The sequence below is a fragment of the Gorilla gorilla genome, chromosome 5, assembly GCF_029281585.2.
Source record: "Gorilla gorilla gorilla isolate KB3781 chromosome 5, NHGRI_mGorGor1-v2.1_pri, whole genome shotgun sequence".
Taxonomy (NCBI): Eukaryota; Metazoa; Chordata; class Mammalia; order Primates; family Hominidae; genus Gorilla; species Gorilla gorilla.
The window spans coordinates 46,819,175-46,832,878 of record NC_073229.2 but is presented as its reverse complement, the minus strand read 5'-3'; the positions used below and the strand labels follow the sequence as shown (position 1 = coordinate 46,832,878).

Below are 13,704 nucleotides of genomic sequence, written 5' to 3'. Positions count from 1 at the left end.
TGAATCTCTGAATAGACCAAATAACAGGCTCTGAAATTGAGGCAATAATTAGTAGCTTACCAACCAAAAAAAAGTCCAGGACCAGACGGATTCACAGCCGAATTCTACCAGAGGTCCAAGGAGGAGCTGGTACCATTCCTTCTGAAACTATTCCAATCAATAGAAAAAGAGGGAATCCTCCCTAACTCATTTTATGAGGCCAGCATCATCCTGATACCAAAGCCTGGCAGAGACACAACAAAAAAAGAATTTTAGACCAATATCCCTGATGAACCTCGATGCAAAAATCCTCAATAAAATACTGGCAAACCGAATGCAGCAGCACATCAAAAAGCTTATCCACCATGATCAAGTGGGCTTCATCCCTGGGATGCAAGGCTGGTTCAACGTATGCAAATCAATAAACGTAATCCAGCATATAAACAGAACAAAAGACAAAAACCACATGATTATCTCAATAGATGCAGAAAAGGCCTTTGACAAAATTCAACATCCCTTCATGCTAAAAACTCTCAATAAACTAGGTATTGATGGAACATATCTCAAAATAATAAGAGCTATTTATGACACAACCACAGCCAATATCATACTGAATGGGCAAAAACTGGAAGCATTCCCTTTGATAACTGGCACAAGACAGGGATGCCCTCTCTCACCACTCCTATTCAACATAGTGTTGGAAGTTCTGGCCAGGGCAATCAGGCAGGAGAAAGAAATAAAGGGTATTCAATTAGGAAAAGAGGAAGTCAAATTGTCCCTGTTTGCAGATGACATGATTGTATATCTAGAAAACCCCATCATCTCAGCCCAAAATCTCCTTAAGTTGATAAGCAACTTCAGCAAAGGCTCAGGATACAAAATCAATGTGTGAAAATCACAAGCATTCTTATACACCAATAACAGGCAAACAGAGAGCCAAATCATGAGTGAACTCCCATTCACAATTGCTTCAAAGAGAATCAAATACCCAGGAATCCAACTTACAAGGGATGTGAAGGACCTCTTCAAGGAGAACTACAAACCACTGCTCAATGAAACAAAAGAGGATACAAACAAATGGAAGAACATTCCATGCTCATGGGTAGGAAGAATCAATATCGTGAAAATGGCCATACTGCCCAAGGTAATTTATAGATTCAATGTCATCCCCATCAAGCTACCAATGACTTTCTTCACAGAATAGGAAAAAACTGCTTTAAAGTTCATATGGAACCAAAAAAGAGCCCGCATTGCCAAGCCAATCCTAATCCAAAAGAACAAAGCTGGAGGCATCACGCTACCTGACTTCAAACTATACTACAAGGCTACAGAAACCAAAACAGCATGGTACTGGTACCAAAACAGAGATATAGACCAATGGAACAGAATACAGCCCTCAGAAATAATACCACACATCTACAAGTATCTGATCTTTGACAAACCTGAAAAAAACAAGAAATGGGGAAAGGATTCCCTATTTAACAAATGGTGCTGGGAAAACTGGCTAGCCATATGGAGAAAGCTGAAACTGGATCCCTTCCTTACACCTTATACAAAAATTAATTCAAGATGGATTAAAGACTTCAATGTTAGACCTAAAACCAGAAAAACCCTAGAACAAAATCTAGGCAATACCATTCAGGACATAGGCATGGGCAAGGACTTCATGTCTAAAACACCAAAAGCAATGGCAACAAAAGCCAAAATGGACAAATGGGATCTAATTAAACTAAAGAGCTTCTGCACAGCAAAAGAAACTACCATCAGAGCGAATAGGCAACCTACAGAATGGGAGAAAATTTTTGCAAGCTACTCATCTGACAAAGGGCTAATATCCAGAATCTACAATGAACTCAAACAAATTTACAAGAAAAGAACAAACAGCCCCATCAAAAAGTGGATGAAGGACATGAACAGACACTTCTCAAAAGAAGACATTTATGCAGCCAAAAAACACATGAAAAAATGCTCACCATCACTGGCCATCAGAGAAATGCAAATCAAAACCACAACGAGATACCACCTCACACCAGTTAGAATGGCAATCATTAAAAAGTCAGGAAACAACAGGTGCTGGACAGGATGTGGAGAAATAGGAACACTTTTACACTGTTAGTGGGACTGTAAACTAGTTCAACCATTGTGGAAGTCAGTGTGGCGATTCCTCAGGGATCTAGAACTAGAAATACCATTTGACCCAGCCATCCCATTACTGGGTATATACCCAAAGGATTATAAATCATACTGCTAGAAAGACACATGCACACGTATGTTTATTGCAGCACTATTCACAACAGCAAAGACTTGGAACCAACCCAAATGTCCAACAATGATAGAGTGGATTAAGAAAACGTGGCACATATACACCATGGAATACTATGCAGCCATAAAAAATGATGAGTTCATGTCCTTGTATGGACATGATGAGTTCATGTCCATGTAGGGGCATGGATGAAGCTGGAAACCATCATTCTCAGCAAACTATCCCAAGGACAAAAAACCAAACACCGCATGTTCTCACTCATAAGTGGGAATTGAGCAATGAGAACATTTGGACACAGGAAGGGGAACATCACACACCGGGGCCTGTTGTGTGGTGGGGGGAGGGATAGCATTAGGAGATATACCTAATGTAAATGACGAGTTAATGGGTGCAGCACAGCAACGTGGCACATGTATACATATGTAATAAACCTGCAGGTTGTGCACATGTACTGTAGAATTTAAAGTATAATAATAATAATTATAATAAAAGAACATTATAGCATTAAGAAAAGGAAGAAACCACAATGTTAATGAATAATAGATAGTATTAACCACGCACACATTTTTAGACTTTTAACATCACAAATTGTAACAAACCAAAATAAGAGGCAATGAACTAAGAAAATACATATGAATTTGTATAACCTTGGAACACAAAAGTTTATACAACTTAATATGAAACTGAAACTCAAATACAGTTATGTACATAGAATACAGACAAATAATTAACACAAAATAAAAAATTTAAAAGGAATAAAAATGACCTAATAATTAAAAAAAAAAAGTACTTGGTGTAAAGGTACATGGCATCTCCAACTTACTCTCAGCTAGTGCAGAAAAAGAGATAGATGATAGATAGATAGATAGATAGATAGATAGATAGATAGATAGATAGATAGACAGACAGACAGACAGATAGATAGATAGATATAATAGATGATAGAGATATAGATAGATAGATAGATAGATAGATAGATAGATAGACAGACAGACAGACAGATAGATAGATAGATATAATAGATGACAGAGATATAGATAGATAGATAGATAGATAGATAGATAGATAGATAGATGATATAACAAAGCTTTGGGGGAAAATGTAAACTAATGCTTAATCTGGTTATAGGGTAAATGTCAGTCTTTGTACTACTTTTTTGCAATTCTTCTCTAAGTTTGAAATTTTACCATAATAAAAAGTCACAAAAAATAGAAAACAATTTTTTAATTTTATATTTGATTCATATATTTGCCTTATAGAAAAATAACTATCGAGTTCTTCCCATTCATTTTATGGTGACTTCTAGGTAAACGGTAATTGAAAGAAATTTCTAACCTAGCTAAGGAAGATAATTTCCGTAAAACACAAAATCTTTCTTTGTTAATGAATAAGGAACTTTTCTTTTCAGCATTTTCAGGTTATTTTCATAAATGTGATTATAGAAAACATAACAATTGCAATCCCAATAATTTTACATACGGATGAAATAATATGTTGAAAATACTGAATTTAGTAGTGATTTCAAAATGTTCATGTAAAGTGAAAAAAAAGTTTAGCTTCAATGGGACTACAGGCATGTGCCACCATGCCTGGCTAATTTTTTTGTATTTTTAGTAGAGATGGGGTTTCACCTTGTTAGCCAGGATGGTCTTGGTCTCCTGACCTCATGATCCACCTGACTCGGCCTTCCAAAGTGCTGGGATTACAGGTGTGAGCCACCGTGCTCAGCCTTGTTTTTGATTTTTAAAAAGTGAAAGATTTATACAATCTGAAGAGTAATCAGAGTTTATTGTTTCTGACTTTTAAAAGCTGTCTTAATGTATTAGCATTACCCCCAGTGACAAATTAAGCCATGTACAGATACTTCATCTTTTATGTTGCCATTTTTCCTGACAGAGAGTGTGTTCTGTTCAGACAGAGTATGTTATATTTACACACGTTACCAAGAATTTCACAAACTGGAAGAGAGTACACATTCAATAAGATTTAGCTAATAAAGAATAAGTTAATGAATAAATGGACAGATGAACGAAAGAGCCATTTTAAAGAGATATTAGTTTACTGTTCAATGTGACAAGTATGTAGACCTACAGGATAAATTAGATAATTTAGTGTCTTTAAAAAGTGTCTTTCAACCAAATACTTATGGTATATCCTTTACCATATCTTAAACAATGTTATTCATTATGTTTACCATTTTTCTTTGCTGTGACTATTTTTAGCTTCATTTAAGGTTTATTCAATAACCAAAAACTTTTTTAGCCTAAGTCTTTGCAATATTGCCCTTCTCTTTCTGTATATATCGTCAGTTCATAATTTAGCACATTGTTAGAAATATTCCCAACATTTTTGAAATAATCTCCTCATAACTATTCGCATGCACATTTATTTACGTTGAAACCACAGTCCACAGTTTTCACAGAAATAAAATATACAATTGTAAAAGACCAAAGTGGCACTAATCAGAAACTTTATCTCAACATAATATTTCAGAACTAAATAATAAAAAGGGCAACAAATGTGAGACTGAACTATTCTGTTTTGTGAGCTGTTAGAACAAAAATAAATCACAAAGAAGCAGGGAAACCACCTTTCAAGATGGCTAAGACCCTAGGAAAAACAATGACAACAGACAACATGATTTCCCTGTCACATCCCCCACTCCCACCCCAATAGTCTCTTCGCTGCCCCTTTTACATCCTTGTTTCTGAGAGTGTAGATTAGAGGATTAAGACTCGGTGTGACAACAGTATAAAAGAGGGCAATGAACTTGCCCTGATCAGGAGAATTTTCTGATGGTGGCTGGAGATACATGCACATGACTGGAATGAAAAAGAGAGATACAACCATAAGATGGGCTCCACATGTCCTAAACACTTTCTGAAGCCCAGTGGTTGATTGCATGCTCAGTACAGCCCGGGCAATGGCACCATAGGAAGTGAGAATGAGGATGAGAGGTATGAGAACAAAAATGGAGCTCATGACCATGAGGGTCAGCTCATTTGCATGGGTATCAACACATGATAAACGCAGAAGTGCTGGAACTTCACAGAAGAAGTGATCCACTAGGCGATGTCCACAAAGGGGTACCCAGAAAGTAAAGGAGGAATGAAGTGCTGAGATAGTAAAACCAATTACCCAAGAAGCCGCAGCCAACAAGTGGCAGAAACGAGGGTGCATGAGGACAGTGTAATGCAAAGGTCTACACACAGCTGCATAACGATCATAGGACATCACCACCAGTAGGACACACTCTGCGATTCCCAGTGCAAGAACAAAGTAAAGTTGAACCATGCAACCAGCATACGAGATGGTCTTTTCCGGGCCCCAGAGATTCACCAGCAACTGAGGGATAGAGCTGGTGGTGTAGCAGAGATCCAGAAATGAGAGATTTGAAAGGAAGAAGTACATTGGTGTGTGGAGATGGGAGTCCACGTATGACAGGATGATGATGAACAGGTTTCCTGTCAGTGTCATCAGGTAGAAGATCAAGATAACCACAAAGAGAACTACTTCCAGCTGAGGCCAATTAGAAAATCCAAGTAGAATAAAGAAGTCTTCCGAACTTGCATTTTTTTTAATCATCATTCATCTTTTTCTTATACCTAAAGAAAGAACCACATAAACTCAAAGTCTGTCCATGCATTGTCAACCGCTCACTTGCAAACAGATTGAAGACAAAAGTATCCCACTTCCAGAGAGTGTGCACCATAATGGTAGTAGAATTTTTATACAGTTCCCTTTACATGCTTCATTGAGATATTTATCCAGCTACAGATACAAGCAATAGCTTCTCAAGTTACTGAGTTCTTTATATACATCCCTGAATTAACATTTGGATTAATGAAGACTAAGATAGTCCATAATCAGGAACACAATATTTATGAAAAATGATTTTTTACTTTAAAAAGTTAAATTATTTTTATATTTTCAGGCTATTTCCAATTTTGCAATTACAGAGAAAGGAATAACAGCAGTCTTACTGATCTTACTTATAGATAGGAATTTCCCATATTAAAAAGCAATTAGATAGTCACTTTAAAATATTAACTGAAAAGAAATAATTGAATATGATTATAGAAAGAATCAAATGCTATTTATGCTAGCAGTTTATTTCTAGACAAATAAAATAATGCACAAATGAAAGTTTAAAGAGAATATGCACACACACACCAACTTATAAAAATTCACAATATACACAAAGCTGATTAATACAGCAAAATAGAGTGATCGGTGATAGAATGCTTCCAAAGGTAAATGAGACTATATTACTGGAAGACATAAAGATTACAGAGTCTAACAAAAACATAGGTTGGTAAGAGAGAAATGGAGAGTGTTTGGATGCACAACAGTGAAGAGAGGTCTGAATGTGGTATGCGAAGTTGAAAGAATGTATAACAAGTTTGTTAGATAAGGACAAGAAGACTTAAACATGGTTTCTACAAAACTGTATATGCTTTAGGCCAATAACTGAACTATACTTTAAATTCTGAATCACAATTTATAATTTGTATTTTCTGGGTTTTCCACAATTTTTAATGGAGCTTCTGAACAGACATTAACTAATATTAGTAGAAAGATACGTGAACATTGTATAAAATCCAGAAAATTCACCTTGTAGTTATTTTTTTAAAATAAAGAAGAAATTCAAATATGCTTTGATAGCTTGATTTTCAGTTGCTTATTTTCTCTTGCACATTACCAATCTTGCATGAGAAAGATAAACACTCTTTTATGATATAGTTTTTGCAATAAAATACAGGAACCCAGCATTTCAATATTCCTAAATAGTTTTGCCATCCCCCTTCTGCTCCCCTCCTGCCACAGCCAACTCTTCCTCTTAAACTCTCTGATAAATTTGGCAAAAGAGGCCGGGCGTGGTGGCTCATGCCTGTAATCTCAGCACTTTGGGAGGCCGAGGCAGGTGGAACACCTGAGGTCAGGAGTTCGAGACCAGCCTGACCAACATGGTGAAACACCGTCTCTACTAAAAAATACAAAAATTAGCCAGGCAGGCATGGTGGTGGGCACCTGTAATACCAGCTACTCTGGAGGCTGAGGCAGGAGAATCGCTTGAACCCAGGAGGCGGAGGTTGCAGTGAGCTGAGATCATGCCATTGCCCTCCAGCCTGGGTGACAGAGCAAGACTCTGTCTCAAAAAACTAATATCTACACCCGACTCACCTTCAGTGTTTTGAAAAACTTTTAATAACTCAAATATTGTAATCTTGACTCTTGAAAAAGATGTAAGGAGTTGCCTAACTGGTTGAGTTACAGCTGGAGAGCTAGGAACATTGAACTTGAGCCAAATCTGTGCAAGTGCTCCAGACTGGTATAAAGATACTGTACATTTTTCCATATTGTTAGTAATGGAATGAGCATTAACCTTTTGAGAAATCATGGGAAAATTCCAAGGATTTTTTTAAATCTCCCTAAGATGAAAGGTAATATGCCATAAGATACTTGAACTCAAATGCTGTGGATACTTTTGCTGATGCCGACCTAATTTTCTTTCCTAATGCAGCTGCCTGAGTTCGTTATTACAGTAATTAAAAGGTGGAATCTGATAACTATCTGTTATATGACCCATCTTTCAGCATTCCTCCGGAGTTGATAAAAGGGATAGGAAATAAGGGACCAAAAAAAACCCAGAACTCATGTAGAGAAAAGTCTCAGCTTCAATTTTCTTCTTGGTGGAAAAGAGGGAAATGAAGACCCTATCAAATGTAGCTTTTATGAGTTGTAGAATAAAATATCTTCTCTCTTTTTTAAATCAAATGCTATAGGGAAAATGGATGGCTGAGTGTCTCTTCCTTCCCCAATTATTATTAAGAGACATTATGCCAATTTGTGTCACATCCATTCCTTTATACTATATCTGGTTTGTTTTCTTAATTTTTCATTGACTAGTAATAATTGTATATATTTATGGAGTACACTGTAATGTTTTGATGTATATATACATTATAGAATGATTATATTAAGCTAGTTAACATATCCATCACCCCACAACCATCATATTTTTGTAGTAAGAACATTTAAAATCTACACTTTCTGCAATTTTGAAATATGGAAGCTGTCTACCCCTTAAGAAGTGCACCAACTTCTTTCAGTACTGACCTTCCTGTGTTTGTCCCTGTTCCCTGTCACTCTCTACCTGGCCTACGACCTCATCATGTATAAACTGATGAAGGGGCTCTCTGGTTGCCATACAAACTAAAAACATCAAGCTAATTGCCTTCTTATAACATTTTTGCCAATGTTTTAAATCTAACTATGAAGAACAGAGTCTGGAAATAACTGTGATTGTCATTGCTACAGAAAAGAGAGCCTGAGTTTGTCCAAAAGATCTGCTTTTTAGCAGAATGTGGGAATACTTTAGGGCATTCAAGGTATCACGGGATGGACCCTTTATCCCAGAGCAAATGTAATCTTTATGGAAACAAAAAGAATAATGGGAAACTCTTTCATTGACTGCAGCCTTTGGGAGTATAAATCCCAAAGCTGCAATTAATGCCCTTCAAGGAGTTGTCCTGGTATGATGTTCTTAGTACAAAACTCTTCACAGAAATATCTTCAGCATGATGTTATACTCTTACTGAGATGACAGTGAATTTATCACCAACAAACATGGGAAAAGATGCTGTGAATTACATTTACAATGAAAGGAACAGGTTTTACTGAGCTGTCCGATTTTTTTTTTCAGTTTCCCATGGGGCTAAGGCTCAAATGTACAAGACAACTGGAAAAAAAGGAGAGATTTGAGAGTCATTCAACAGAAAAACTAGAATACATAAAGACTAAACTGCATATCTGTTCCTTATTAATGAGGGGCTCTTTGAGACTGACCTATATTATTTATGCCTTCCCAGTTGTCTTTTAAATTCAATTCCAAGATTTTTCCTGCAAAATGTTAAAAAAATCTTAAATATTACTCCAATCTTTTATTATTTTAATTGACAAATAATAATTTTATATATTGATTAGGTACAATGTGATCTTTTGATATATGTATATGTGCAATATGGAATGATTAAGTCCAGCTAACACAGTCATCACCTCACATACTTATTTTTCTTATAGTGAGAACATTTAAATCTACTTGTTTAAAATCCCCCCTTTCTCCATCCCCTGCCCCCCAGGTAGCTATCATTCTACTCTCCACTTGTATGAGTTTATCTTTTTTAGATTCCACATATGAGTGAGATCATGTGGTATTTGTCCTTCTGTGTCTGGCTTCTTTCACTTCGCATAACGTCCTGCAGGTTCATGAATGTCGTTGTAAAGACAGAATTTCCTTTTTTTCTTTAAGGCTGAATAGTATTCCATTTTATATAGATAATGTGGTTCATATATATCACATTATATCCCTTTTATATATTTATCTGTTTATCCATTGATGGACATTTAGGTTCCTTCCATACCTCAGCTATTGTGAAAAATGCTACAATGAACATGGTAGTGCAGATATCTGTAGTGAATTCTTATGAGTTTATGTTACCTCAGCATTCATTTTCAATATATAGTTGAACTTCCTCATACCAGAAGCAGGACTTAGTCACCCTTATCACAATTTTGAGTTCTCCTCTCCCAGTTTCTCAAGGTGGTCAATCCAGATATTTGGCCTCTTGGTTACCACCTCCGTGTGGGACACCTAGATACAACCTACTTGACTTATCCCACTGATCCCCACACCCCACATGGACTGCAGATTTGCAGCAGTGAACACCTCTCAATACAACTTAACTCCCAAGAAATCATGCCTGCTTGCTCTAAACCCAGCAATCAGTTACTCCCTGCTTGGATAATGCTGTGTACTCCAATAAGGGCTTTGGCTTTCTGGTCTGTCACTCACTCTCTCTCGCTACCCACCCACTGGTTGCACATGCATGTCTCTAAGGGATACCCTTTCTCCCATTAGGCCTGTGAGGCAAGTTGCCCTCTTCTCTCTGGAATCTTTAAGTAATAAAACTACTTATACTATTTTTTTTGATGTGTCTTCTTGTTGTCTCACCTAACTGACACACCTGAAATTAATTTTTTTTCTGGACAAGGCTCCCTTAGAGAGTGTCAATCTTGGTAGGAATGAACTGGACACACTAGTCAGACAAAAGCCACAATGGTGTCTGCCAGTGAAAACAAGTTTCCAGTGAGAGGGACACCTGGTCATAAATAGGACAATTAGGCATTAGCTCTCCATCAGGATAAGGAAGTATTCCATGAAAAGAACACCGAAAACATCCACAACCACAACCACCTCCACTGGAGCCCATCAGAGCCAGGCTAGAGTTTCTAGCCACTCTTCAAAGAGAGACGTTAAAACCAAATTAGAGGAAAATCTACCCATTTTGTGTTTTTTTTTTTTTTTTTTTTTTTTTTGAGATGGAGTCTTGCTCTGTAGCCCAGACTGGAGTGCAGTGGCATAATCTCAGCTCACTGCAAACTTGGCCTCCCAGGTTCAAGCAATTCTCCTGTCTCAGCCACCTGAATAGCTGGGACTACAGGTGCAAACCACACCCGGCTAATTTTTTTGTATTTTTAGTAGAGATGGGGTTTCACCATATTGGTCAGGCTGGTCTCTAACATATTTTTAACATACAAATTTCAATCTCTTTGGCTATGTATCCAGAAATATAATTGCTAGATCCTATGGTAATTCTATCTTTAGTTTTTTGAGGAATCTCCATGCTGATTTCAGTAATGCCTGTATTAATTTACATTCCTGCCGTTAGTATATAAGGATTCCCCACATCCTTGTCAGTACTTATTACCTTTTAGTTTATTGATAATAGTCATTCTAACAGGTATGAGGTGATATCTCTTTGTTTTGTTTTAATTTGCATTTCCCTGATGATTAGTGATGTAGACACTTTTTTATGTATCTATTGGTCTTTTGAAAGATGTCCATTCAAGTCCATTGCTCAGTTTTAAATGGCGTTATTTGTTTTCTTGCTAACAAATTTAAGTTGTTTGCATTTCTTACATATTTTGGATATTAGCCATGTATGGTTTGTAAATATTTTCTCCCAGTCCATGGGTTGTCTCTTCAATCTGTTATTTACTTTGTTGTAGAGAAGCTTTTGGTTTCAGGTAATCCCATTTGTCTACTTCTGCTTTGGTTTCCTGAGCTTTTGAGATCATCACCAAGAAAGTATTGCCAAGATTAATTTCAGGGACATTTTTCCCTATGCTTTCTTCTAGTAGTTTTACATTTTCAGGTCTCGCATTTAAATCTTTAAACCATTTTTAGTGGACTTTTTACACATGGTGTGAGATAAGGGTTCAATTTCATTCTTCTGTATGTGGGTATTTGATTTCCCCTGCATCATTTATTAAAGAAACTGTCCTTTCCCCATAGTGTTTTTATTCTTGGCATCTTTGGCAAAAATCAATTAATCACAAATGCATGAGTTTATGTCTGGGATCTCTATCACATTACATTGGTCCATGTGTCTGTTGTTATGCCAGTACCTTTCTGTTTTGAATACTATAACTTTGTAATATATTTTTAATCAGGTAGTGTGATGCCTCCAGCTCTGGTCTTTTTGCTCAAAAGTGCTTTAGCTACTTAAGATTTTTGTCATTCCACATGAATTTTTGAATTGCTTTTTCTATTTCTGTGAAACAAAAAGGTCATTAGAACTTTTATAGGAATTGCATTGAATCTGTATACCACTTTCAGCAGCACAGACATTTTAATAATATTAATTCCTCCAATCCATGAACCATGAGGTTCTGGGCTTTTCTTTGGTAGGAGACTTTTATCACTGATTCAACCCCCTTACTCATTAGTCTGTTCAGATTTTCTATTTTTTTATGATTCATTGTTGTTATGTTTCTAGAAATCTAACCATTTCTTCTAGGTCATCCTATTTGTTGGTGTAAAATTGTTCATAGTATTCTTTTATGATCTTTTGTACTTGTGTAGTTTCAATTTTAATGTCTCCTCTTTCATTTCCTATTTTATTAGAGTCTTCTTTTTTTTCTTAGTTGGTCTGCTAAAGTTTTGTCAATTGTTTTTATCTTTTCAAAAACTGAACTGTTAGTTTTGCAAATGTGTTCTTTTGTTTTCTAGTCTCTTACTTATTTCTGCTCTGATCTTTGTTATTTCCTTCCTTCTGCTAACTTTGGGATTAGTTTGCTCTTCTCTTTTTCTAGTTTCTTGAAATGTAACATTAGGTTGTTTGAGATCTTTCTTCTTTTTTAATATCAGCATTTATTACTATAAACTTTCCTCCTGCTAAGAACTTCTTTTGTTACATCCCATAAGTTGTGGTACGTTGCATTTTCATTTTCATCTGTCTTAAGATATTTTTTAACTTCCCTTTGATTTCTTCATTAACCCATTGTTTATTCAAGAGCATGTTGGTTAATTTCCACATTTGTAATATTTTCAAATTTTCTCCTATTATTTCTATTCATTTCTACTTTCATAATTTTGTGCTCAGAAAAGATACTTGATATGATTTCAATCTTCTTAAAATTGTTGAGTCTTATTTTGTTACCTAATATTTGATCCTGGATAATGTCTCATTTGCACTTGAGAAGAATGAATATTCTGTTGCTGTTGGATGAAATGTTCTATAACGTCTTTAGGTCCATTTGGTCCAAAGTGTATGTCAAGTCTAGTGTTTCCTTATTGATTTCTGTCTAGATGAAAAAATTGTTCATCATTACTAATCATCAGAGAAATGCAAATCAAAACCACAATGAGATACCATCTCACACCAGTCAGAATGGCTGCTATTTAAAAGTCAAACAACAACAGATATTGCGGAGGCTGCAGAGAAACGCGAACGCTTATACACTGTTGGTGAGAATGAACATTAGTTCAGCCACTGTGGAAAGCAGTTTGGAGATTTTCCAAAAGAACTAAAAACAGAGCTACCATTGGACCCAGCAATTCCATTCCTGCGTATTTAGTCAAAGGAAAATATATCATTATACCAAAAGAACACACGCACTCATGTTCATGGCAGCACTATTCACAACAGCAGAGACATAGGCCTGCCCATCAGTGGTGGATTGGATAGAGACAATGTGAGTTCCGGCAGAGACCCGGGTGAGACGCGCTGACCATGGGCCTGCGGAGGGGCTGGGGGTTCAGGACCTCCCGCAGCCTCTGCCCTGCAGGCTCCAGGTGCCCTCGCTGTGGCTCCCCTCGCGGGCCCAGGCCTGAAGAAGCCGCGAACCTCTCTTCCCTACCCCACTTCGGTGACTGATGGCAGCTCCTCTCTCAGCCCAGACCCCGCCGGCCTCCATGCCTCCCGGCCCAGCCCTGCGGGGCCTAAACTAAATCCCTGCCGAGCCTCTAGGACGCAGTGCATTTGAGTGGCTGCGGGCGTGGGAGGCCGGGAAGCATGGCGACCGCCCCAACTCGCAGCGGAGGCCGTTAGGGTGTGGAGGGCGCGGGAAGGTGGGTCGCCTGCCACCGGGGCGCGGGCAGATCGGACCGCTCTGTC

The 13,704-nt window shown here is 37.3% G+C and overlaps 1 protein-coding gene across 1 annotated transcript; it reads right to left on the bottom strand.

Annotated features, from left to right (window-relative positions):
- Nucleotides 1–3,658: 3,658 nt before the first annotated feature.
- Nucleotides 3,659–8,561, bottom strand: LOC101130382 (olfactory receptor 2J2). Its single transcript, XM_055389861.1, has 2 exons — nucleotides 8,363–8,561; nucleotides 3,659–5,847 (listed from the first exon to the last, which is right to left on the bottom strand). The coding sequence occupies exon 2, from the start codon at nucleotides 5,828–5,830 to the stop codon at nucleotides 4,892–4,894; it is 939 nt and encodes a 312-aa protein (XP_055245836.1). The 5' UTR covers nucleotides 5,831–5,847; nucleotides 8,363–8,561; the 3' UTR covers nucleotides 3,659–4,891.
- Nucleotides 8,562–13,704: the final 5,143 nt, after the last annotated feature.

What these genes read in the sequence shown, in the direction of transcription:
- LOC101130382 (XM_055389861.1), bottom strand. Translation starts at nt 5,830, where the DNA reads ATGATGATTAAAAAAAATGCAAGTTCGGAAGACTTCTTTATTCTACTT.